Source organism: Ipomoea nil, unplaced genomic scaffold (genome assembly GCF_001879475.1).
Source record: "Ipomoea nil cultivar Tokyo-kokei standard unplaced genomic scaffold, Asagao_1.1 scaffold2036, whole genome shotgun sequence".
NCBI lineage: Eukaryota > Viridiplantae > Streptophyta > Magnoliopsida > Solanales > Convolvulaceae > Ipomoea > Ipomoea nil.
The window spans coordinates 646,280-672,946 of NW_017618464.1; the positions used below are offsets into that span (position 1 = coordinate 646,280).

Consider the following 26,667-nt stretch of genomic DNA (forward strand, 5'->3'; position numbering starts at 1 on the left):
TATGGTTATTTGCCAGGCAAACTAAGACAATAAATATAAACTTCATTGCTAATCTGAAAATAAAGCTAGCTACATGGAGTTTCGAGTTTCGTTCAAAGAAAGAAGAAAATGAATGCCTCTTTATGAATTTTGTTCTGAGTTAAGACTAACTAGTTTCCACTTGAGTGAGCGAAATGCCTGATTGACAGCAGACATCATCTGAGATGCATTCCTTTTGTCAATTGTTTGAGCATCTCCTCTGCTGCACTGTCTTTTCAATATAGGAAAACACAAAGAGCCAATTCTTCCAACTAGAGGATATCCAGGAATCTAAACATGACCTTCAGGGGCTGCTCAAGATTCTCCAGAGGAATGAAGAGTGCTATGGTCAACTTCGTGATCTTTACAAGTTTCCTTGGGTAATCTAAAGCTTAAACAAAACATCGCCTGCATAGTAGTTATGTTACTGTTATACTAGTTTGCTACTTTGCTGTCAAGAAACTCAGTACTGGTGTGAGTTTGTACCTTGTTTGGAGCAACATCTCTAACCCTGTGAAATATTGGGTCCGATATTTTAGCATTCAAGGCAGTCTCTGCTTCCTGCATCATATAAAAAGGACAACGTATAGTAAATTAAAAATAATGCATATTAGCATCCAAGGTAGACAATCTACTTCCTTGTGTCAGAATTCAAGGCAATATAGAGCATCTTCTTAAGAACGCAAAAATTACAAAATAAAACTCTGTATAAGATACTCACGGAAATTACATATTCCTTTGTCTCAGTTGAGCGCATGAAACAATAGCAGTGAATCCAAGGCAAAGAGCCCTTCCAATATCTCCTTTCAATAAGGCCTCTAAATGCATCTGTTGAAGAAATTTGAAAAATCAACTACTTTCCCAATTCCCACTATTCCTTCGCAAAGTAAAATAAAGTAAAGAGACAATTAAGTAGACATATTTTATTTATATTTATAAATAGACAAGTTTCAAGTTTCCATATCTTTTTGGTTGGCAACAAGTTATCAAGCAGAAGAACACGCTAGCCTCCCCACAACCATTGTGTACCCCAAATCAGAAGAAAAAGAAAAGAAAACGAAAATTACTCCGCATCCATATTAGTAGATGATTCACTAGGGTTTTAGCACAATGAGGAGGCTAGTTACATAGTAAATGCCGTAAGATGATAAGAGAGCACAAACTTTGGCTTTAATCAAAGACATGCATGTAGAGAAGGAAAAACGAGCTACAGCACATTACCAAGAAATTGCAGGGCAGAGGCTGGTAGGTTCATTATAACATGATCTACATGCTCCCAGGGATTTGCATCCGATGGCTCAGAAATTCTCATCCTCTTGTTCAACCTTCTCTTTCTTGCACCATTCAGAGAAGCACTGCTACCATCAACAGTATCATTTCCTTCATATGCAGAAATTCAGCCATTTATTTTTATCAACAATCCAAAGGGAAAAGGATTTGATAAACACACCTAATGCTAACTGTACAGAAAATAACTCCAACTGACCATAACACTACCTTCTAGAGAAGTCTCAGAACATCTTTTAGCAGCTGTTACATTCACATCTACCGTAACAGATGAGCCTTCATGACCATCAACACTCTCAGTATTCCTTGAAATTTTTTCTGGCATCTCTTTCATCTCATCTGCAAGGAGACAGTATTATGCCAAACCATACTTCACATCAAGGTAACATAAGTTGGTACACAAAATACCTGATACAGTTGTCTCTCCAGACATTAGTCCTCCATTTGCTTGGTTATCAAATGGCGTTACATTCACATCTACCGTAACAGATGAGCCTTCATGACCATCAACACTCTCAGTATTCCTTGAAATTTTATCTGGCATTTCTTTCATCTCATCTGCAAGGAGACAGTATTATGCCAAACCATACTTCACATCAAGGTAACATAAGTTGGTACACAAAATACCTGATACAGTTGTCTCTCCAGACATTAGTCCTCCATTTGCTTGGTTATCAAATGGCGTTACATTCACATCTACCGTAACAGATGAGCCTTCATGACCATCAACACTCTCAGTATTCCTTGAAATTTTATCTGGCATTTCTTTCATCTCATCTGCAAGGAGACAGTATTATGCCAAACCATACTTCACATCAAGGTAACATAAGTTGGTACACAAAATACCTGACACAGTTGTCTCTCCAGACATTAGTCCTCCATTTGCTTGGTTATCAAATGGCCTAGATGAATTCAGTTGAACATCAGATTCAAAATTTCCTTCATTAGAAGGTATAGCCATCAGTAGAGATACAAATTTCCTTGCATCCATATTATATGCAAAGACTAGATCATTGACCTTGTTGATTTCAGCATTGATTTTCAGATACTGGACGCTATCTGGGTTTAAATCATTTGCATACACTCTACAACCTTTCTGTGCTGCTGGAATAGCAAATGGACCAATACCAGCAAACATGTCACATATTGTCTCTCCTGACTTGAACTGTGAGACCAGTCTTAGGTGTTCATGTTCCAGTCTTGAATTCCAATAAACCAAGCGATAATCAAGCTTGAAATTTGATCCATATTGCTTTACCTCTGTTACCATATCATCTTTCCCAGCTAATACTTCAAATTTTGGAACTCGAAATTCATTTGTGATGCTTCCAACTTTATTCACAATTGTCTGAATTCTGGGGTAATTTTTCTGAAAAAGAGTTAAGAAAAGTGAATATAAAGGGCATCAACTCCAAATTTTAAATATATATTTTGCCATCTTTGGCATAGAACATTAAAAGCCAAGAATTAGTAAAACAGAATAATCAAAGTGAAGGAGTTAAATTTCGGTTAACACATGCAATGATACAGTTATCTGCAAGACTGCTTCAGTGCAGTAAATAGTAGCATTATACACACGCTCAACGAGGGAGACAAATATAGAAAGCATAACATCCACAATTTTAGTTAATTAATCATATCAAACTCATTTAAAATGTTCACTTGAAGTGGAATCACAAAGTTCACTATGCTCTCTGCCTCTAATACAACTATCATCATAATCATTATTACTATTACTACTACTACTACAATAACTTATTATCTGGGAAATTAACCAAAACACTAACTTGTACATGAGAACTTCATGTTTACCAAAAAAAAAGACAAATAAGTAAATAACTTTATGTTGATAAACAAAGGCATAACTAAATGAACGTACATCGTAGATGACTTTTGCAATGACATCCTTGTACGGAAGAAGCTCATCGGTTATGTTCAAATGAGCAATATGACCTGCATACAAATATCATGCCATCAATATCATCAAGAACCCAACAGAGATAGCTCCAATATTCCAAACTTCCAGTCCAAATAGTAAGAAGGTAACATGAACCCACAAAAGACCCCAGTGCTCATAAGAAGGCAGTGAAAAATAGGTTTGCATTATGAAGTACTTAACTATTGTCTCAAAGGATGATGGAACTTCAAGTCCAGGAGGCAGAATCTGTTTTAGTATATGGTCTGCAGTGAACTAGTCAAGTCATTGAATAGCAAAAACAAAACTAAGGCAATATGTTACTGCTGGAAACATCTTAACTCGAAACTCGAAACAAACTATATATGGTAATAATTAACCAAAGACAAATTTATCAAACATGGACAAGAAAACAAAAACTATATTTTGAGTTTATTAGAAGCTTAGTATGTAACCTGCACTCCAATAGGAATACCCCAATGTCAGTGAATAAGGAACTACTTCAACCTCGCAAAGACCTTTCAGTTCAGCAAGCTTTTGAGCTGGAACTTCTGATAAATCTTTTTCACATAAGACAAGAAGTAGAGAATGTTAGAAAATGCCGAATTTTCACAGCAATATCCAATTCAACTGATCAACACATTTTGGTACATGTTATACAGGGCCAATCACAGCACCTGTACAAACTGGTTTAGCATGATTTACCTGGATTCTGGATGTTTTCAGATAAAATTACGTAGCGGTTCTTTTCACTTGTAGGATCTTCTGCGATAGGCTTTATGCGTGGCCTGTTAATCATATATCTATAACAGAAGACATTGTCTATGTCATCAACTGATCAATCCAGAAACTAGAAACAAAAAAGAAAACTTGAAATGAACTGAAGTGCAGCAATACTCAAGTTCCAGCATTCCCAAGCATGATTTTTTACTCTGAAAAAAAAAAAAAAAAATTATGGCGTACCCGTTGAATATTCGAGTGGCGATTTTGCAATGTTGGCGCGGAATTCGAAGCGCCAACAGCTTCAGGTGCATATCAAACTTGCTCTCATCCAATTCCACCATTTTTTCAGGCTGAGAATAAACAGAAATCCTCAAATTCTACAATACCAAAACTGAAATAGAGTAAAAGTAATGAAAACTTTGCGAATAAAAGTAATGCAGTATAGCTCATCAGTAAATATAAATCCAGGAAAGAGAAGGGGATTTTGGGATCAAGGGTTTTGGTCATTACTCAGAAGTTAATGGGTCAATTTGGAGAGTCCATAGTTCACATTTGGGCTTGGCCCAAAAGTTTCTAGAGGTGACCTTGACCCAATTATTACAATCGTTTTTTCGTTATGCTGTCAGCGCGTGCGGCAAATTATACCGTGCACGGAGCGCACAGTGCATTGTGCGCCCTGACCCAAAATAACGTTGTTTTGATTTTTTCACGTGTTTGCTATTAAAAAATCATGTTTCGAATGTACAGAATTGTATAATAGAAAACATAGAATTTTATACCTGAAAACACATAATTTGATACCTGAAAACACATAATTTTTATAACTGAAAATCCTCATGTTTCGAATGTACAGAATTATATAATAGAAAACACATAATTTTATACCGGAAAACACATAATTTTATACCTGAAAAAACATAATCTTTTTTAAAAAGACAAAAACCCTCTTGTTTCGAATGTACAGAATTTTATACCTGAAAACACATAATTTTATAACAGAATACAAAACGACGTCGTTTTGGGGGGCGCGGGGCGCACATTGCTATGTGCGCCCTGGTGCACGGTATAATGATTGAGCACGTGCTCACCTTGCATGGTGCGCACAAATCTATATCCATAATTTCTATACTGTAGATCCAAAATTTCTAGACTTTCGGTGAGCTAAAATTTATACTTTAGATTCATAATTTCTAACCACAAATCTATATCTATAATTTATATACTGTAGATCCATAATTTCTATATTGTATATCCATAATTTCGAGAGTCTCGGTGAGCAAAAATTTATACTTTAGATTCATAATTTTAGCTCACCGAGAGTCTAGAAATTTATGGATATATAGTATAGAAATTATGAATATAGATTCGTGTGCACCATGTGCATGGTGAGCACGTGCTCATAGCATAATTTGCCCAATTATTATTGTGTGGAACATACTATCAAATAATGTACTTTTAATATATTAAAAATGTACATTATATTAAAGAAAAATACATTATTTGAGTATTGAAAATACATTATTTTATATAATGTGTATTTAGTACACAAATAATGTACTTTTAACATATTAAAAATTTATTTTTTATTGTGGTCCACACAATAATTTGCCACATTAACCTTTAGACCTTTGTTCTTTTTTTTTTTTTGATATTTTATACAACAAACATATCACCTAAACCGTAGTTATGTCACACTTATACAAACAACAACTAATATGGGCGTATATTGTTTAAGAAATCCTCAAACACCTGCAAACCCAGTGGTAAGTGGTAATTATTAAAACTATATTATTAGTATTAGACTGAGACTACCTTATTCGTTCTTTGTACTTTCAAATTGATTATTCAATACAACACAATTATATTCTCATCTTAACTATCTGACTTGACTTCCCTATTTAGTTGTGGAACATAACTTTGCACTATCTATTTTGGTTTGAGGTTGCGCTATGATAATGGGCTGAGGTGGGTGGTTATTGAGAGTGACACAATTGTGGTTGTTCAAGAGATCCATTAATTTTTTTATTTTTTTTTTCGATTAAAGAGACATCACACATATGATATGTGTGAACCCATCTGATCTCCACCTATTATTCAAGTGTTGTGCAGTTGTTATAGAGTGGATCGTGGTCCATAGTGCTATGTGGACTATGATTGTAAAATGATACTTTAGTGTTATTAAAATGAAATTAGTGTGTGTGAAAAATTAAACTATAAAACAGAACTCATTCAACAACGTATATTGTCAAATGACATTGTAGTATAATTAAAATGATACTTTAGTGTTGTTATAATGAAACTAGTGTGGAAAATGAAACTAAAATTCAGAGCTATACAATAACATATATTGTCAAATGAACGTGAAGTATAATTAAAATAATATTTTAGCATTATTATAATTAAACTAGTGTGGGTGAAAAATGAAACTACAAAATAAAGCTCATAAAATAATGTATATTATCAAATGAAATTGTAGTAGAATTAAAATAATACTTTGATATTGCTATAATGAAACTAATACGTAAGAAATGAAACCAAAAATAAAATAATATTGTTAAATAAAACTGAAATATAATTAGAATGATACTTATTTCATGGACCATGCAAATTTGCCAGTGTTGTGGCATGACGAGTGACTGTTAGCATATATTGTTTGTTTATGCGCACAAGACGGCCGGGATTAGATGTGCCCAAACAAATTTAATAATGTGGAGTTAATAAAAAATTAAATAAATTTGTTTATTTTCAATGAGTTTTAAGTCAAGATGTTATATTCAAAAAGTAAAATTGGAGTAATGGTGGTTAAGACTTGAATAAAAATTTTTATCTTTTTTCATTCAAAATATAAGCACATATATAGAACATGTTTTTCATGCTCAATATGAAAATCACTGATAGGGATATGGGTTATGGGCTAGATTCATTGGGCTTGCTACTTGGTTTGGTTTGGTTTGGCAATACAAGTCATAAAGGGTAGAGGGTCTACGAAAGAGTGGTGGGCCGACTCCAGAGGGGTACCGTCGGCCAGGGGTGGTTGCCTGGAGGAGGTCGCCAGCTGGGGGGCTAGCCCTTGCCAGCGAGTGTATCCCGTGCCCCCATTTCCAGGGGTGCTGCGGTGCGACAGTGCAGACAGGTGTTGTCAGCACCTGGCGAGGGTCGATGGGCTCGTCGGTCGAGCCGTGCCTCGCGCACCCAGCGTATGACACCAAGCACCCCCCTCGTGCCCCCTTTTCCGAAGGTGGCGCGATGCAGCAGGGGGTGCGGTGTGGTGTGGTGGTTGGAGTAGTGCAACAGGTGTGGTGCGATTCGACATGGCACAGTTCGTGGGTCTGTGGGCATGGGACACGTGCAGGATAGTGAGGAAAGTGGATTAGGAGCCGTACACGTAGATAGTGTAGTGGCAGGGGGTTCTTCTATAAATAGGATTGTCTTGTCTTTCCCTGGGGCATCATTATCAAAGCACTACAAGCATCCTGACTTTGTGGTCTCTAGTTTACATTCTCAACCCATTCACCAGGGTTCGACTCTTGTCAGTAGCATAATTAGTTCAAGCTCATTCTTCGGGCCATAGTCTTGGTATTTGGGCCTAGCGCTTTATGCAATAATATACTTTTTCTAATCTCGTTCTATATCTTTATACCCGATTTATTATCTTTATACCCGATTTATTGTGGACCCGAGCCCGACAGTACAAAATCATCAGTCATCATTAATTTTTATTACATAATTGTTTTCAATGATATTTTTATATGAATTTCTTAAATTCTGAATTCATATATATATACACTGACAATATTTACAAAGTTCAAATCCAATGCTTTTCTTAAGGAACAAATTAAAGTCTCCTCGGCGCAAATTGTGGGTAATAGTTAATTAATTGTTTTACATATGAAATCAATGAAATAAACATGGCAAAAGATCAGATTGAGATCCATAATGTTATGGCAAATCTTGTTTACATGTCTATCTATATATCAGTCAAATATGAAGGCTTTTTTCCATTGGAAACATCATGCAGATGGAATGAAAGATACATATGATGTAATCAAAGTCGTTGGTATAGTCCCAAAAAAATAATCAACTCCAAAACAAATTTGTCTACATAATAAGGCAACTACTTGTGCTTAATTGATGTGCTATCGATCACTATCATTATTGTCATTACAATATTATATTGGATAAATTTTTAAAAATGAAATCTTAATAATAGTATTATTGAATATGTTAATTAAAAAATACAATAATTTGGAATCTAAGATTTTGGAGGTCGGATTATATTCATGTCCTATATTTTTGTATCAATTCACAACAGAATAAACATTATAGTGTCATTTTAATTAAAAGATAAAAAATAAATTTTTCTTTCTAAAATGATAGAATAAGGGACTTAATAGAATCCCCAGTTAATATAACCATGGTTCTTTCAATTCCATGTTAAAAATTTATAATACTAAGTGAAGTCGGGTAATAAAGGTAAATTCTTATCTTTTTTAAGCATAACTTATGGAATTATATATTTTGATTGGTTGGTTGACCAATTGAATTGCGTCCCAAAACATATATAATTCAACTTAATATAATTATAAAGAAATGTTAGTGTCAATTAGTACTACTGCTACCTGCACTCAATACAAATTCTGAAAAAAATTTCATTCACTTTTAATTGTACCCGTTACCCGGCGTTTGTTTGGTTGAAGGGAATTTAAATTCCTTTCTCACTTAATTCTCACCTAATTCTAAAGGCTAAAAAATTTCCTTGTTTGGTTGAAAAGAATTGCAATTCTTCCATTTTTATAGAATTAAAAATTCCATGTGCCCCTGAGATTTCAATTCCTGGGATGTTTTGAAAGAAAAAATGATAGTGATGAGTCAAAAGTACTCCTTCCTTTTTTAACTTAAAATTAATGTCTACAATAACAATGGACATTTTAGACTTTATACTACTTATTCCCTTTCAATTCCCATGTATACCAAATATATTGGAATTGAAATTCCTAGTAATTCTATTACTGTAAATCAAACACTACAATTTAAATTCTCACTTTATTCCCAGTAATTCATCCCCAGGAAATTGCAATTCTTTTCCCACGTAATTCCCTCTCTCCAACCAAACGCCCTGTTAGTGTTATTGACACTAGAAAATTTTTTGCATACTATAAGATATTGTAAAAACATGGTACTAATTTCCCTAAAAAAAAAAAGTTGAAAACTGGGAAAAGAAAAATCGAAGAATTTGACAAATTTTGGCATTGAAAATTGTTGCCCGCTGATTCTCCTCCATAATCATCACAAAACAAAGAGAAATTTGGACAAGTTAACCAAATTCAAAGAAGAAGAAGAAGAAAACCCTTTTTTAGTTTTGCACAATGGTGTATATATATATATATACAAATACCATACAAATTATATAAGTTAATTCCTCTTGATCTTCTTGAATTCACATCTTGATGGCTCCAAATGATCGATCACAACCTGAAAACCCCATCCCATATTATTATATCTTCAATTCTCACGTACCCTTAAACAAACATCACATGTATGCATCCTCGTTCTCTCCTCGTACTCCAAATATATGTATATATACAACATCGATCGAACTCTAAACTCTGGAATATAATCATGCAGCTTATCCGACCTCTTTCTGCAACCAGCATGGCTTATGATGTTAGTAAGATTTGTTAGGCTTATGATCTCATCAGTCGGCTACGGAGTGATTCTGCCAACACAAAAGCATGATGATGCAGCGTCTGAGGATGTAGAACCTCGTCTTGTACTGCTTGTTCATCGTCAGGCACCGTTTACGGAAGCTGGTTTTCCGGCGGGTGGTTCGCCGGTGGGAATCCGATGCCGGGAAGAAGTAGGAGAACATGGTTAGTTGAATTGGTTGAGGCCGGGCGGTAGTTGAATTGAAGAAGAAGCTAAGGCTTAGTCGTGATCGAGATATATTGGGTGTTATTATATATAAATAGGCCTAAGATTTTGGCACCCTGGAGGGTCCATTCTAGAGGGTAGGCAGGCGTACATTAATTATACATAAATTATTATTAAACACTGACCTTTCGCATCTGGAAATCACACAACTGCCCATGTATCAAAGAATTCACCACAATTGCCCGCATGAGTAGCTCAACTTGTCATAGAGGTGAAGTTTAGAAAGAATGACGAATAATCGAATCTCACCGGCGACAGTCCGTGTGGGAGCAACCTCTCAAAGTGAGGGAGCTCTTTATACGCAGTAAGCAAAGATCTAGCCTCTATGATTCATGTTCTGTCGGGCCGAGGTGTGGGAGACCTTTAGCGTTGGGGTTCAACCTTTTGGAAAGAAGAATTCACCCCAATCAACTTTAGTCACCCTACTAACTTAACTAGTAACTATACGGTTAGAAGTTTAATTTCTAGTAACAACGCTCACAGCCTATTATTGATCTTCTTAATTTATAATTTAAGGCCTTTAATTTGTCGTTTAAGACTACATAAGACATACTTTTGGGTAGTAGCAATATTATGGTGAATAGTAATGTGTTTTTTTTTTTAATGCTACTGACTCTATTACAATATAGTATCTGTAGGCTGGAACCCACACCCTCTTATATGGGGGTGCAACCCTTGGTATCATTAAACCACAAGGTCTTGACAATAAAGTGTTTTATAATTACTAAAGAATTTGAATGCAATAATAAAAAAATAAAAATAAGCCTTAAATATGATAGTCAGGTACAAAAGTCTCCAATCAAGTGCCACCTATCATAATTTTCTCAGAGAATGCTAAGTTTTCCTAAATCTATCACTTATAACAAAGTCACTCTGTTTTTTTTTTTTTTTAATTTCAAATATCAATCTATTAAAGTTTATCACATTAGACCGTGAGTTTGTCAGTGGTAAATGTAGGAGCATATAATATTGTCTTTTTTCTTGAAAAGTAATTTCAAGTTATATATTTGTTGAGAATAATTTTGTTTATTAGGAGCAATTTCAATAGTTTGATAATTGATTTGATAATTAATGTGAAAAGAATCTGAGCCACATGTTTTAATGGTGAATTGGTTCAAGGGTCAGAAAGGTCATTGCATTGCAGGATGTATTTAGTGTACGATAATTTTGACTTACGTGTACCCACCATAAAAGCCAAATAGTGAAATAACCAACCGCCAAGGGCAATGAGAGGGCGGGTGTAGGGCTCCACGTAACTGAAGATGTGTGAACGGGTCCCACAACGCATTAACTACTATGAGTGCCACGTCGGCATTTTCTTGTTTGCTGGCCCCACACAACTTTCTCTTTTATTAATACCCAAGTTAAAAAAAGAAGATTCATCAGTTGGGCCGGCAAAGCCGAAGTTATTTTATCGCCTCTCTTGCACGTGGGATTTTGACCATTTAACATTTTTTCTTTCCTTTAATTTTATATTAGAGGGAGTATAAATTAAATTTGTGACATTTTATGACTATTTGGTTCGTTGAAAATATTTGAGAACAAATACAATTAAAATTTTATGAAAAAAATTATCAAGAAAATTCATTCCATTATTTAATTAGTGAAAAAAATTATTACAAATATTAATTCTATTAATTGGTTGGGTTTAAAATTATAAAAAAATAATAAGTATAAAAATTGATATGTCCCTTATTGCCCCTACACAATAACATGATAATAAAAGTAATAGTGATTTTTAAATTAAAATATTATAATTATAAAATAGAATATTATAATTATATATTTTACTCTGTATTATAATAATATAATAAAAAATATTATACATATTTGGTCTAAAGGTAATTAAGAAAGTTTTATGAGGACAAACTTGCCCTATTAAGCGATAAATTGTTCCTAATGTCAGTGTAAATAAAATATCAATGTTGAGCATTGGAAAATATTTTTCTCATTTTAAGGAAATTATTTTTTGGTGAAAAAAAGTTATTTGCGAACCAAACCGATGAAAATTCATTTTTAATCAAATTTAAGTAAAACATTTTATTTGAAAAAAAAAATTCATACAACCAAATACTGTATTTTTTACTATGGGCTAAAAGACCTATATTACCTATTGAACTTGAGTCAAAATAGTTAATGAAATATTAAAAAATTAAAATATTATAATGGCCAATAGTAAAAAATATTGATTATTATTGTTAGCGCTAAACGGATTTATAACACTATAAACATATAGTAGACTTAAATGGTTGTCTTCAACTGTTCAATATAAATTTAGAGTTTGTCCTCTAATTGTTACAACAGCTTAGTATATATACTAATAGGCTAATAACAAATGCAACAACGTGCTAATGTTAATATTGATTTTTTAATTCGTAATTTTGAGTTTGGTCCTCATTCTTTAAATTTTTGTAATTACTAAAATGAAAATCAATTAATTATGTAAAAAAAAATGCTGTCAACAAAATAATTGAAAATTTTTATTTGATAAAAGAGTGACAAGCTAAGTAAGATTGTTATTATATTGTATATATTTTGTGTTATGGAAATTATAAAGTATCCCCAATATCAATCATTACATAAAGTATCATAAATTATTATTGATAATATATAGTATAATTATACATAGTATATATAATGATATCATGTACGACCGGTACTTTTATTAATTAGTATTGTAAATTTTTTCTATACTATGATCTTGGCCCCTCTTACATGAATTTTCTGGCTCCGCCCCTGCTCGGATTAATTTTGATTGCAATGGATACAACAACTTCCACATTAAGTGCAACGGGTCTTGTACTATGTGTTTGTATTAACTCCTAGTTTTGACCATTACTGTTACAACACGTTTGGTTCACGGAATGAATTTTGAGGTAATAGGAACGCTATTCTATAAGGAATGGAATATGCAAGGAATAAAATAGGAATTGTATTCTATTGTTTGGTTCGCGGAAGGAATAGACTTTAGGAATTATATTACAGTGTTTGGTTGATTTAAGGAATAGAAATGAAATATGTTTTAAAAGACATAAATACCCTTATAAAAATATGTGATGGTGGTGGCGGTGGTGGTGATGGTGGTGGCAGTGGTGGTGGTGGCGGTGCTAGGGTGGTGGTGGTGGCGGTGGCGGTGGCGGTGGTACGGTGAAATAGGAAATAAATTTAATTGGTGGGTAAAATAGGAAATAGAAACTTTAGGCTATTTATGAAAACTTAGGAATAGCCTAATACCAGGGGTTCCCCTGGAATCTCTATTCCCCTTGCAAGGGGAATAGGTCATTCCCATACAAGTGGTTACCAAACAAAGGAATAGGTCTATTACTGGGAATACTATGTCATTTCAGACCTATATTCCGTGAACCAAACAGCTCATTAATGTTTCATTTCTTTGACTCTTTAATCATTGTAGTCTTACAAGACTATTTATACATAATGTGTATACCTAACACGTACAAGTGAACTATGCATGAATTGAAGATAGTGGAGTTGATGGTGAAGTAACCCTAGAAAATACTCCGTAATAATCCTTTATATAATAAAGCTATATGATTTGGGAAATAATTAATGTTACAATAAATGCCACAACATCCTTTATTATAAAAAAAAAAAAAAAAAAGCACAACATTTAAAAAATAAAATAGCTATATATTATATAATCATATAAAAATATATACTTTTGAAAAATAAAATAGCTATATATATTATATAATCATATAAAAAATGTGTTCAATTAGAGTTTAAATTTACACATACAAAATTTGAAATTTGCTTTCTAAATGTAATTATCTTAATTATTATTCGTATTGTGAAAATTATAATATAGATGAAATATAATTAAGAATAAATCAATGTAATTATGTAAATTCTCTCTATAAGTTTATTTAAATATGCACATAATTAGAGATTATATTAACCATACAAAATTATAATTTTAATTTTAATTTTAATTGTAATTTTGTATTTTATAAAAATAATAAATACTTGACCAATGGAAGCTCAAAAATATTATTATATTAAAAATTTAAAATATTTTAATTTTTATATTTTTTATTTATATTTATAATAACATATTTTTCCCGTGCATCGCGCGGGTGAATTACTAGTTTTACTTTATTTCGTTATTTACATTTTAAAAAAGACAAATGTCATTTCTTAATGTTGAATACTCACTCTCTTCCATTTTTTCTGTTATATTTATTATTTATTAGTTAAACAAGCTCTTTTTTCATTGTTTATTTTAGTAATTTTTAATTATTTTTAATTATTTTTTTTAGTGTGTGTGTTTAATAGTACTTTTAATGTAGTTTCTAAATATATAAAATTTATATACTAATACTAAACTTAATATTATTAAAAAATTGAATTAAAAATAAATTCAGTCAAACTTCGTTAACCAAACCAGACAAACAAAATGGGGCGAAGGGAGTATGATAGAATTTTCTTAAAATCTTATGAAGATATATAGTTGATCTTAAATTTTGTAATAATTTTACCTCAACCAAGTTGGTTAGGGCAATTGACATATTGACATTTTCGATTTGAACTAATTTATTGTAGACAACTTAGACTGATTTGTCTCCATATGATCCAATTGTTATTAGGTAACAAAGTGAACTTCACATATAACGTTTCTTCACTCAAAGTGCACCTTCAAGTAGCGATTTTTGGAATTCCAAGTTAAATGAGTTTTTTTTTTTTTTTTTTTTTTTTTTTTTTTTTTAGTTACATTCGGAGTATATTTTAGGGGAATTTATATTTTTTTTTTTCAGTATTTATGAATAATATGAAAATAAGAAACCCATGATTTGTTTGCAAGGCCCATAACACTGAAACAGACAATATCAAACAGATATCACCGAAGTAGGGCCCATCTTATCATCGCTGATGTGGCAAAGCATCTCGGCTGCCCGCCGTATATTCCCTTTTATCATAATATATATATATATATATATATATATATATATATATATATATATATATATATATATATATATATATATAGTTTTTAATTGTTATTTATTTTATATTCCTTTGGTAAGAGAATTTTAAGTTGTCTTGTATTCTTGTACCACTTCTTGCTTGTAAATTGATGGATTCATCATAAATTAATCATGTAAAAATTTTATGTGGTCTAATGGTACCCGGGTTGAACTTCTATTTAGAAGGCTATGAGTTTAATCCTCAGTAGAGGCGTTGTTCTTTGTGTTTCAGTAGGTTGAAAAAGTATATGAACAGATACTACAATGTAATAGAGCCAGTAACATTAAAAAAAAAATCATGTAAAAATTTTATATGGCAATAATTTTTTATTTTTTATTTATTATTTATTTGCTAATTGATATTACCACAACTTATTATACATGTAATTTGTTGTTGTTGATGATATAAAATTTGTCTTTTTAATTAATTCAGATTCATTGGATGTCCAAACGTTAAAAGTTTATCAAAAAAAAAAAGGAATAAGGGTCAAATAGGCCATCGAACTGCACACGATAATGCAATTAGGCCACTGAATCTAAAAAACCAACAATTAGGTCTCTAAACTAACCAATTTCAAACAATTCTTCCAATTTATAGGTTTCCAACAAGTTAACAGGTCATCATCCCAAATTAATTATTTTTTAAAAAATAAAATTTAAAAATTAATTATTTAAATAATTTTTAAAAAAAAAAACAGAATTCAGCCGATCTGTTTTTTATTTTTAATTTTAATAATTAATTTTTAAATTTTATTTTTTAAAAAATAATTAATTTGGAGGATGACCTGTTGACTTGTTGGAAACCTTCAAATTTGATGAATTGTTAGAAATTGATTTAGGGACTCAATTGTTGGTTTTTTGAGTTCAGTGGCCTAATTGTATTATCATGTGCAGTTCGATGACCTATTTGACCCTTATTCCAAAAAAAAAAAAATGATATTATTAGATTAATCCTGTTGTTAATTTTATATTGAACTTCACATTTTACCATATTTCTTTTTTATTTTCTATATGGTTAAAGGTATTTGTACTTGAATGTTTGTTAGATATTTTCTAAACCAAATCACCCACAAATGTTTTAGAAATGTGGTATAATTTATGATGTGATGCTTTGCTACTTATTTTTACATGGAGTATCTATTCTATACTTTCTCAAACATTTTCAGTCCAAAATATTTAAGTTCCTACCACCAACCGGGATGTCACACGGTATATGTTACTCCCTTTGTCTCATTTTATCTGTCATACTTACTATTCATTGGTCAAACCAACTCTTTATTCTTTATTTATTTTCTTTAGTATTTGATACTTATTTTTAAATTTGATTTGTGGGAGGAGGTTTAATAGTACTTTTAGTGTAGTTTATAAATATATAAATTTTTTATACTAATACTAAACTTAATATTATTAAAAATTGAATAAAAAATAACTTCAGTCGAGCCTCGCTAACCGAACCAAACACATAAATGAGAAGGAAGGAGTATTATTACTACAACCCTAATTTAATCTCTATATAGGCAATGAGGGATGTTAAACAGCAAATAATTTATTTGTCAGTGCACTATTATTAAGTACGGTAAGTCAAATAGTACCGAGTGCTAACCAAATGAACTTGTATAAAAAGACAATAACATGACATCCATTCATACAATATTAGAATGTATAAGATGGGATTTGAACTATAATAAATAATTTTGGAAAACTAACTCAATTATATTAAGATATTTTAACTTTCAAAAAAAAAAATATTAAGATATTTTAAGATTATAATTTTATTATTCAATTAGCTTATGTGTCACAATCACATTATAAATATATAAGACTAATGCGTTTTAAGGCCCACAAGGTTTCAAAGGGATTTGGTGGAAGAGATGACTAAATATAATTGTAATTTTGGATTTACATGCGTAATTCATTGTACTATGACACATATTATATTATTGAATAAAGAAGAAAAATAGATGTCACGCCATAATCCTCTACCTTCCATTGAATTAGTCTTCTTAGGGTTGCTGTTGCATTTCTAGTTTCTATACCTGTTTGCCGCTTCTAGATGACGCCTCGTGCAAAAAACACCATTATTTATTTTGCCCAAAAACAATGTTTATCCAAACCACTCAAATTACAAAATTACTCTTTAACATTTTTTTATTTTTTTTTGGATATGTACTCTTTAACATTTAAAACATTTATATTTAGAGCAAATTCTATTTTAACTCATCAATTATTTGTGACATTGTCATATTTATATTTACTCTTTTAATTTTATCATATCACATCCTTAACTTTTATTTATTTATCACAATTAATCCTCATATTAAATTTGTCATTCCACCATTTAATAAATATAACTAACATATAATTTTATTATTCAATTAAAAGTGTTTGAACGAGGGAGAGAAAATTACATATTGAAGCAGAGAAACTTGAATGATGAAATTATATGTTAGTTATTTTTATTAAATGGTGAAATGACAAAAATTTAAACATGAACTAATTTTAGCAAACAAATGAAAGTCAATAATATAATTAGATAAAATTAAAAGAAAACGATTAAATCTGTCGATACCACAATAGTTAAAGACTAAAAACAAAATTTACTCCTTATATTTATTGATTATTTGTGAATTAGCAACCATAATATAAAATCAAATATTTTTGAATGGATAAGCGATAGTGATTAAATCCCTATACACAATATATCTACATGGCTACATGTCACTAAAGCTATCATAACAATATCTATATTTTATATTTGTTGTTAATTAGGGGTTGACAATGCTACTTGAAAAGATTCTGTAATAATTCGAGCAATGGCCCAACAAAATCATCAAAGCAGTTTCTTGCACATCATCATCAGTCCACACAAGCTATGTAAACCATATTTTGTATACTATAAAATAATATACATTTAGTATAAAAATAATGTGATACATTATATTCAGGGGATATACATTATTTGTATACTGAGTGTACATTATATTCTATAATATACATTCAGTATAAAAATAATATACATTTAGTATATTAAAAATGTACTTTATGTTATGTTCCATACAGCACTGTGTGGACAATAATTTGCCCATCATCACTGCTTCATAACGACAATAATAATAATCACAGTTTTCTATGCTTTATCCAAGATATTTGTCCATTGATGCTGTTTGTTGAGTTCACTTCTCTGATTTTTTAGGGCAATACAATACTATAAAAAGAAAACATGTTTCACATCCTTTGTAATTGGAAACCAAACCTCCAGGTTGTATACTTGTATTCTGTGTCTCCATCGGAGCTGTTTGAGCTTTTTATTGTTTTAGGTGATAATACTTGTCTAGCAGCTTCTCAGTGTACTCTCCAAAAGTTAGAGAGCCATCGGAGGAGGCGATCAACTGCAAATAAAATACAATGAATCATAATAATTCAAGAAAGTGTAATACAAGTAAAATAAATAAATACAAAACTATAAGAGGAGACTATGTAGGAATATTTGTTCAGGGATGAGTATGTGATTCTAGTTAAAAGATTATAAGTTCAATCTCTAAATCCGTTATATATAAAATTAAAGAGGAAGGGAATCAATGGAAATAATGAAAGATATTGAAATCTCTCACTAGGAATTTAGAAGGTCAAAGTACCTATGAGATCCCTATACTATAGTGTTTTGTTCAATTTAGTCCTTTTACCTTAATTTTGTTCAATTTAGTCCTTGTACTTTTAAAAGTAAAACAATTAAGGACAATAACTTATATTTGTGTATTTATTTTGGATATATTGATGTAATATATTGGTGATAAAAATAATTAATTTTAAATATTTATAAAATAATATATTTGTTGGCGTGTAAGTATGATGACGTGACAGATATAATATCAGCGCCACATTAGCTATTGTCCTTAATTGTTTCACTTTTAAAAATACAAGGACTAAATTGAACAAAATTAAGATAGAAGGACTAAATTGAACAAAACACTATAGTACAAGGACCTCATAGATGCTTTGACGAATTTAGAATGCCCTTTATTTATGGTTCCCATTTTTAAAAGGCATGGTGTTTTGGAAATGGATTTATAATGCCAAATACATACCTCCTTGTGAATGTGTACCACATCTGGGAAGTTTAGCTTTTCGTCCCTGAAATTGTAGGGATTAGACATTAATCCAAATTATTATTTTTTTGATTGCCTAGGGTATCCCTCCAGCCGATAGCCAGAAGACTAATCCCCCGTCCCTATAGGGAGGGCACTGAGCGGTAGGGGACTGGCCAAATGGTTTGTTCCATTCACATGGGTGGGGATCGAATCCCCAATCTCATACTTAAGGGACGAGGTGATGAACCACCACACCAACCATGTTGGTTAGACATTAATAAAATTAATGAAGGCTCTTGAATGCTTAACAAAGATACATGGCACACAAGCATAGCAGAGAGTTAAACTGGTATATATACACACTAGTATGAATTCATGAACGGGGTTCACTTGTTGTGAATAGACATACCAGTCAGGCTGCATGAACAAGGCAAATGTTGAACGATCAACACCAGATGCTTCCTCCCCTTTTGGTGCCTGTGAAGTTACGCACATCCATTTTATAAGTAGAATAAGTCAGCACAAAGAGGATTCAGTTCAAGATGGTTGTATGACTTGTAGCAGTGCTGCTACAAAATAAAGTTACCCAGTGGGGGCTCAAGGTTTAGCCTAGTGGTAGGCTTAAGACCCTTTCTAGGCACATGGTCTGGGACCAAATCCTATTTTCCCATCCTTCAGAAGAGAGAGGGAGACCAAGCAAGAAAGGAAATATGTTACAGCAATATGCATGAAAAGCAGAACAAACCGTTTGCTTTCCCCTGTAATTTTGGCACAATACCTTCCCCCCCAAAACCTTTACAACTATTGGGTTGCTTTTGTACCAAAAACACTGCAAGTTAGTGAAGGGAAATGGTGAAAAATACCCGGACACAATGTGGTGTTGCACAGAGCTGACCTCTTGACAGTATCTCAGTTGTCTCACCAATTTGGTATGCTATTTCATCTTCACCATATTCCACCTAAAAAAGTTCAAAACAGACAAGTAGAAGCATTCCTATAAGCATGATGTATCAAAGATCAGTATAAGGCTTCCATGTAACCAACTTCAACTAGATTGGAATTAAGGATTTGTTGAGTTGAGAATTAGAGTGCATATGCTTTTGTTCAGATTAACCATGATTACTAGTTGCCTCTAAAGTGCATATGGTTATCTTTTTCACTTCCCTCTTGAATGCTAAGAGAGACATTCTAACCTTCTGACCTGCACTCAGTCTAGACTTATTCATTTTGTCAAATTTCATTGACAATGTCATTTCTCTAGCATCCAAGGTTGATATACTTTCAATAACTAGTGTCCACTTGCCTCTTTTCCTTCTCTTTTCTGCCTTTTGAGCGTCTTTATCATATAAAGAACAAGAGAGGACAATATCCTTCAATATGATTCATATTCCAACACACTTTTTTGGGAAGGTGTTAGTTTAATGGACTCTACATACTTAAATGACTATATATCAGGCCTATGAAATGTTCTGGATTTTATACACATCAGCAATTTCAACAAAAAAGTGATTAATTTAAGCAATGAAGAATCACTAGTGCAGGGATACACACACACACAAAACCATCATTTCTCTATATCACAAGCACAAGAAAATATACTTTGACTATTTGACCAGTACGCGTTTTTATATAAAGGCCAGCAGCAATATCAGGGCAAGATATTTCTACACCATCTCTCATAAATATGCCACATGTAAGACCTACATGTTGAATTCAAACTGTAATCAGAGAGACAGACTGATGAAAAAGAAAAAGAAAGAGTAGCATATAGAGATATTCTTTTAAAATGAGAGAAAACAATGTCTTATTACAGTCATAGTGGTGACTTAGGCTTCAATAATTTTGCAAAGGTGGATATTCAAAATCAACCTAGATTTCAAATAGTTTTGCACAATGTGTTCACAAGGAAACTCTGATATTGAAATTCATTCTTTGTATTAACATACAGGGTTTACAAGGTTCAGTTGCATGCATTTCTCTATTGTCAACTTGTGGACAATATATGTATTTTATATGCATTAAAAAGTAGCCAATTCTACATTTTACTCCAGATCTGGCTTTCATCAATGTGAGCTAAATAGCTAATAGTGATACTAAATTACTAATTCATAAAAATCCTTTGAAGTGGCAGTCCAGTTTAAGATTTAAATAACAGACAGAATATGGATAGTAAAATCAATAAGATAAGTGGTATGTGGATTTTGGAATGTACAGCAAAAATTGGCAAATATTTATAAGTTCAAAGAATGGAGCTGAGGAATTCTAGAAGTTAGATTACCTGTCAGTGAACCATGATCAGTATGCCAACCACACCAAGATGACATGGATTCATCAGCTTGGTAGCTGCTACTGCAAAATATAAATAAAATAATAATAATAATAATAATAATAATAATAATGATAATAATAATAATAATAATAATAATAATAATAATAATAATAATAATTAAAATAAATAAATAATTAATGAAATTATAAATATAGAGATCTCATATCCATGTTCTTCCTTCTAAAACAGTGAATACAAAACTATAATTATATTTTGAAGAGATTTAGAGGACCAACAAAAAAGGAAATCCAATAGAATTCATAAAGGTTAACAATATACAATCACAAATCAATCATAAAGTCACATATTTTCAAAGGCCATTATCTCAACATCCAAAAAATTCTAGTGAATGACTAAATTCCATATTGAGATATGACATTTTATAATACTCTGCTGGCTACAAACGGTGACGATACGATAAAGAAAAAAGATGATGCCTTTAAAAATTTTGGACAAAGAGTTTGTCCTATATGTGTATTTTATAGTAGTTGATAACTAGCACTGAGTTGTGACTACAAATTAATCGAAACAAAGGAAACTGGTGGAAAAAAAGTGTTTTTAATAAAAGCTTCAAGCCAACAGTCAACTCAATTAACCATTTTGGGAAAATAGAAAAGCCCAAGTTGTCAAATAGCTTTGGTCATTGTTCTTACTCTGTCTTTAGTCTTCTGCCAAGTGCCATTTACTTTGAGAACCCACAACATAAACTGAAAACATAACAGCATAACTGGTACAGAAGAGATAACAAAATTTAATATACGATTACCTTTGCTGGGCAGGGAAATAGTAAAGCAATCGGCCTTTATGACATCTAGAACGATGAAGTATCTGTTCAAGGCCATCAGTTTCATTTGTTTTGATCCTGCTGGATACTGCACCAATTAAGTAAATGGAACTCAAAAATCGGTGTTAGAAGAAATAAAATTTAACTCAATGCCCTCCTGCATCATGCAGACATGCAGGTAAGGGAAAGGAGTAATATGTCACCATACCTCAGTTAATTTACTTATCATTGTACAGAAAGTGAAACATACTGGCAAATTGAAAACTCAAATTACGTAGCAACAGGAACACAGACTATGGAAGACCTTTTCTGTGTTGTGTACTGGGGTGGAGGGGTACATTCAAGGACAGTCTATTTGGGTATAACTCAAATCCTCTTAGCCAGGTATGGATATTTCACATAATTGACAATTTCTTCACTTTGAGTCCTTGGAAATTTTAATTAAAAAAATTAGCTTATTCAAAATGACACCTAAGCAATGAAACCATTAAATATTTTGTTAATAAATCACAAATCCATTTTAGACTCCAAACAGACACAAAGGATTAAAGATGCCATTACTCAAACACACACCATGCTGGTTGCTATCAATGCCTCATATAAGATACAGTAAGCTGGCTCACAATGTATTATGAGCTCTGCCTTATGTAGCCAGCCCTAATAAAAATTAAATATGGACCTATCATCCATATCATATTTATTAACTAGGAGCGAAGGGGTCACCCAGCAATGTGAGTCTTGAAAATTCTTATAGTCTAAAAGGGAGTCCAAAGACTACAAACAACAGCCAATGGCCTTCAGTTCATTACCCGGCAAGACAAAAGAGCAAAAAAGAAACTCATTCATCTAAAAAAACAGAGCAACTCAAGCATTAAGAACTTACCATATCGGTCACAGTGATGAGCCAACAGCAACCCAACATCCAGAATCATCTTTCCAAGGGCTTTAAAAGCTGCATAGTGAAAATAAATATTCAGAAATCATAAATCAACCAAGCATGTTAACTGGGTATGATGGTGTGGCACTGGTACCAAGCCACAAACTGTACATCAAAACTAACAAATACTTCATGTCTTCATATGTGTCAACTAATCACGAGCTTTAGCCAAATAACTTTCCAAATAAAAGAATGAAGAAAGAATAAATTTTCCTTAAATTTAGATATTTAGTATAATAGTATTATCAAAACTGTTTTAAGATTCATGGACAAAAAAAACTAATTGCAGAACCAACAATTGGCTAAACATTGATGTCAAATTAACCTCTACAGTACAAGGATTGATTAAAACAGGATCATATGATGCCTATGAAAATATAGACTATTTAGGTGTTGCTATTCTATCAACAACATTGAATGAAGTAGAGATACCATCTGTAATCAAGTATCAAGCAAATTTGTATTTGAAATACACCAAAAAAGTGCAATGCAGATAAAAAGTAAATGTTGAATTTATAGATAGATGAATAGATCAAATATACCCATCTCAAGTTCTGGCAGAGCGCTATGGGGCCATATATTTCGTCCGCAATATGATGAATATCTAGAAGGACAGAGAAGACATAATCTTTACAAGGATAGAAAAGAACATAATCTTTAAGCAATATGAATTATATAACTGCAGAAACTCAAAGGTGACTTGCAAAAATTTTACAGATTTGATACATGGAAATTAATCAGAGGTATGACTATAGCATGGATATTAAAGAAGAGATCTTAACCGTTCAATAAGGGATTTCTCAGTTGTAGGCACATCAAATACTGGATTTGCATAGAAGGATCCTTTCAGTGTATCTGTGTAATAAACATCAAGTAGCAGTGAGAAAGTCCAAGGAAACATGAAATATATGTAAAGTTTCGGAAAACAGCACCTATAAAGACACCATGCGTGATGTGGGAGCATGTGCAAATCAGGCAACAGAGAGCAGGTTAAAGTGTTAAACATAACATGAGATGCGTATAAATTTATAGAAAACATCCATAGATAATTAGATGGTGCATATGCATGCCATGTGTGTATCACACACTAATGAAGATTATGGGTAAAAGTAAAATAATTACTGCTTCAAAGTCCCTTTTTTATTTATTAAAAAAAGTAGCAATATGTCCACAGGCCGAAAAAATTATCACAATCCATTTAACTTAAATATTTCATTATAAGATAAAGGGATGAAATGCCCTCTATTGGAGGTTCTTTTATTTCATTTGTTAGTCACCAACGTCTTGTAAATTGTAATGATCACATAATAACTTTGACATGTAAAACTTCTCAAGTGAATTCTATGATTTTCTCTTTCTCAACCATTACAAGAACAGTCAATTCTACCTGGCTTTCCAGATTCAAGCTTCTCTTTTCCATGGCTCCATCCAAAGTTATACCTGGCATAAGTCCCAAGGCCATAGCAAATCTAAGATTAAATGGTGAATAAAGGAAAATAAAATCCCCAAGCACAAACTTGCATATGGAGTTCAATACAGACAGCATGAGGATGGCAGCCATTAGAGATGGAACAAACAACCAAATACTAGAGAATAGCAATGCATTCATTCATAGAAAAAAAAAAAAAAAAAACTACGATTTAAGGGTTGATCATGGGATAAGTTTAGTTACCTACTATGGGGATCTTCCAGCTCCTGTTTCACACTTTCTGGCAGGTTGGCTAATCTGATAAGAAAAAATTTCTTTACAACTCTATCTTTATATTGTTATATCCAAATAATACATCACATATATCTATGGTGCAGAACTGCAGTCAAGAATATATTCTTACCTAGGTGAAAGATGAAGTAGGTTTCGACGCAACAAAGTATACTCAGGAACCTACAAAAACAAAAAGGATGAGAAAGCAAAACACATATAACAAGCTGACATCATACTGATAATGCAGCTTCAATAATCTGACAGCCAAATTACAATTACAACTTTCTATCTAAATGTGTAAATATCATTTCCTTACATCTGAAATTGACAGAATTCCAAGGCTGTTCGGCCCAAAGCCCTCTTCAATTTTCGCCGATAAGTCAGCATTCTTATCCTGATTCAATCAAATTCATCAGAAACGAAACCATCAGTAAACCTGCACAAGTTGGCACCAGAATAACGTAATGCATATCCGCACGTATACGCTCTACCGAATTTAAACACCGAAACGTGAACGCAACAGGATTTCAAAAAACGCACGCTTCTTTTCGAGAGAGGAAACAAAAAAAAAAAAAAAACTCGATACTGAGAGCCGTGCAGCTCTTCAATAATCTGACTTCTCGGTGAGAAAACTCACCTTGAGCTCGGTATAGGATACCGTAACCGTACGAACCGTGTGCGACGGTGCTTGGGAGGAACACGCCGCCATTGCTGCAAAAGCTCGGCGAGAAATTCTGCGGTACGGCGGCAAATACTGAGAAAATTGCGCGGGAAAACTGGTATGCGGGTATTTGGATAGAGAAGGTGGCGTTGAAGGACAGAGAAGAGAATACTTCATTTATTCTGTGATATACTGTCCTCGTTTCAAATGATTCTTCGAATCAATTTGTGTAAACGCAGAGAGAGAAAAGAAGAAAATTAGAGAAATGAGAATTTCGAACTTATGCTCTTGTTTTTTGGCGTCCTTGTCCGAATTTATTTATGCTTTGATTGACTGTGACTTGCGAAAGTCACTGTCGTGGATGCGCAAAAATTTAAATATAAAGTCGCTGCCGTGGATGCTCAAAAAATTAAAGGGAATTGTATAAGTTACTATATATACTACTCACAAATTTAACACTTTTTGACGTTATAAATTTCAATTAGGTTAATGTTAGGGTATGCTGAGTTGGCCGAGGACAACCTATGCTCAATTCGAGACATTGTAATTTACTATGAAGATATAATGTTAAATGATTAATGTGACTTATCATAGATGGATGTGACAACTAGTGCTTGACTTACCACCGCACTTACAGAATAAGATCCATTAGTTAAGATTTAAACGTTGACACTGAATATTTTTTAAAATTAAATATTGACTCAAAAAGAAATGAACGAGTAACGAGTGAAACTTAATTCACGTATCAAAAACTCACGAGTTAATTATTATGAACACATTTTCAATTGAGATTATATAATTTACAAATTATTATACATGAACAAAGTTAACAATCTAGATGTACCCTTGGATAAATGGCACCGGTGGCCTACAAAAGATTACTTAGGAAACTCATCCAACTTTATGATGAAGAAGTAAAAATTAAATACGAATATTATATATCTTTTTTTTAAAATATGGTTTAAAAATATATATCTTGCAATTTATGGGAAAAATGGAAAATATGTCCCAAAATATCGTATCTTTAGAAAAATGTAGTCTATTTTATTTGGGAAGCTTTAATTAGATTGATTTTTTCCCTTTTTATTTAATATCTTAACAGTTAAAACCACGGAGTTACAAGTTTATAAATGGCAAATGTAAGGATACTAAACATTTTTGTCAATGCTAATTGTATGGCTTGGTTTTCCATGCCTCCTACTTTTCTTTATGATGTACTTATTTCGAATTCTAGTTAATGAAAATTTTCTTTGTTTTATTTTCAAAAAGAAAAAAACATTTTTATCAAAGATTAAAAAAAAAATTCATAT

At 32.2% G+C, this 26,667-nt stretch overlaps 2 protein-coding genes across 2 annotated transcripts; both read right to left on the minus strand.

Annotated features, from left to right (window-relative positions):
* Positions 1-22: 22 nt before the first annotated feature.
* Positions 23-4,429, minus strand: LOC109148277 (tRNA (guanine(37)-N1)-methyltransferase 2-like). Its single transcript, XM_019296164.1, has 13 exons — positions 4,184-4,429; positions 3,926-4,023; positions 3,676-3,780; positions 3,424-3,486; positions 3,185-3,258; positions 2,152-2,674; positions 1,933-2,082; positions 1,714-1,863; positions 1,516-1,644; positions 1,240-1,398; positions 740-846; positions 505-579; positions 23-426 (listed from the first exon to the last, which is right to left on the minus strand). The coding sequence occupies exons 1-13, from the start codon at positions 4,282-4,284 to the stop codon at positions 334-336; spliced, it is 1,827 nt and encodes a 608-aa protein (XP_019151709.1). The 5' UTR covers positions 4,285-4,429; the 3' UTR covers positions 23-333.
* A 13,541-nt stretch (positions 4,430-17,970) lies between these two features.
* Positions 17,971-25,643, minus strand: LOC109147995. The gene is made up of 15 exons (XM_019295700.1): positions 25,334-25,643; positions 25,013-25,090; positions 24,827-24,876; positions 24,667-24,720; positions 24,382-24,434; positions 23,777-23,849; positions 23,537-23,598; positions 22,941-23,009; positions 22,040-22,145; positions 21,223-21,293; positions 20,544-20,644; positions 19,808-19,903; positions 19,354-19,421; positions 18,942-18,987; positions 17,971-18,245 (listed from the first exon to the last, which is right to left on the minus strand). Exons 1-15 carry the CDS (start codon positions 25,532-25,534, stop codon positions 18,162-18,164), a joined length of 1,212 nt encoding a protein of 403 aa, XP_019151245.1. The 5' UTR covers positions 25,535-25,643; the 3' UTR covers positions 17,971-18,161.
* Positions 25,644-26,667: the final 1,024 nt, after the last annotated feature.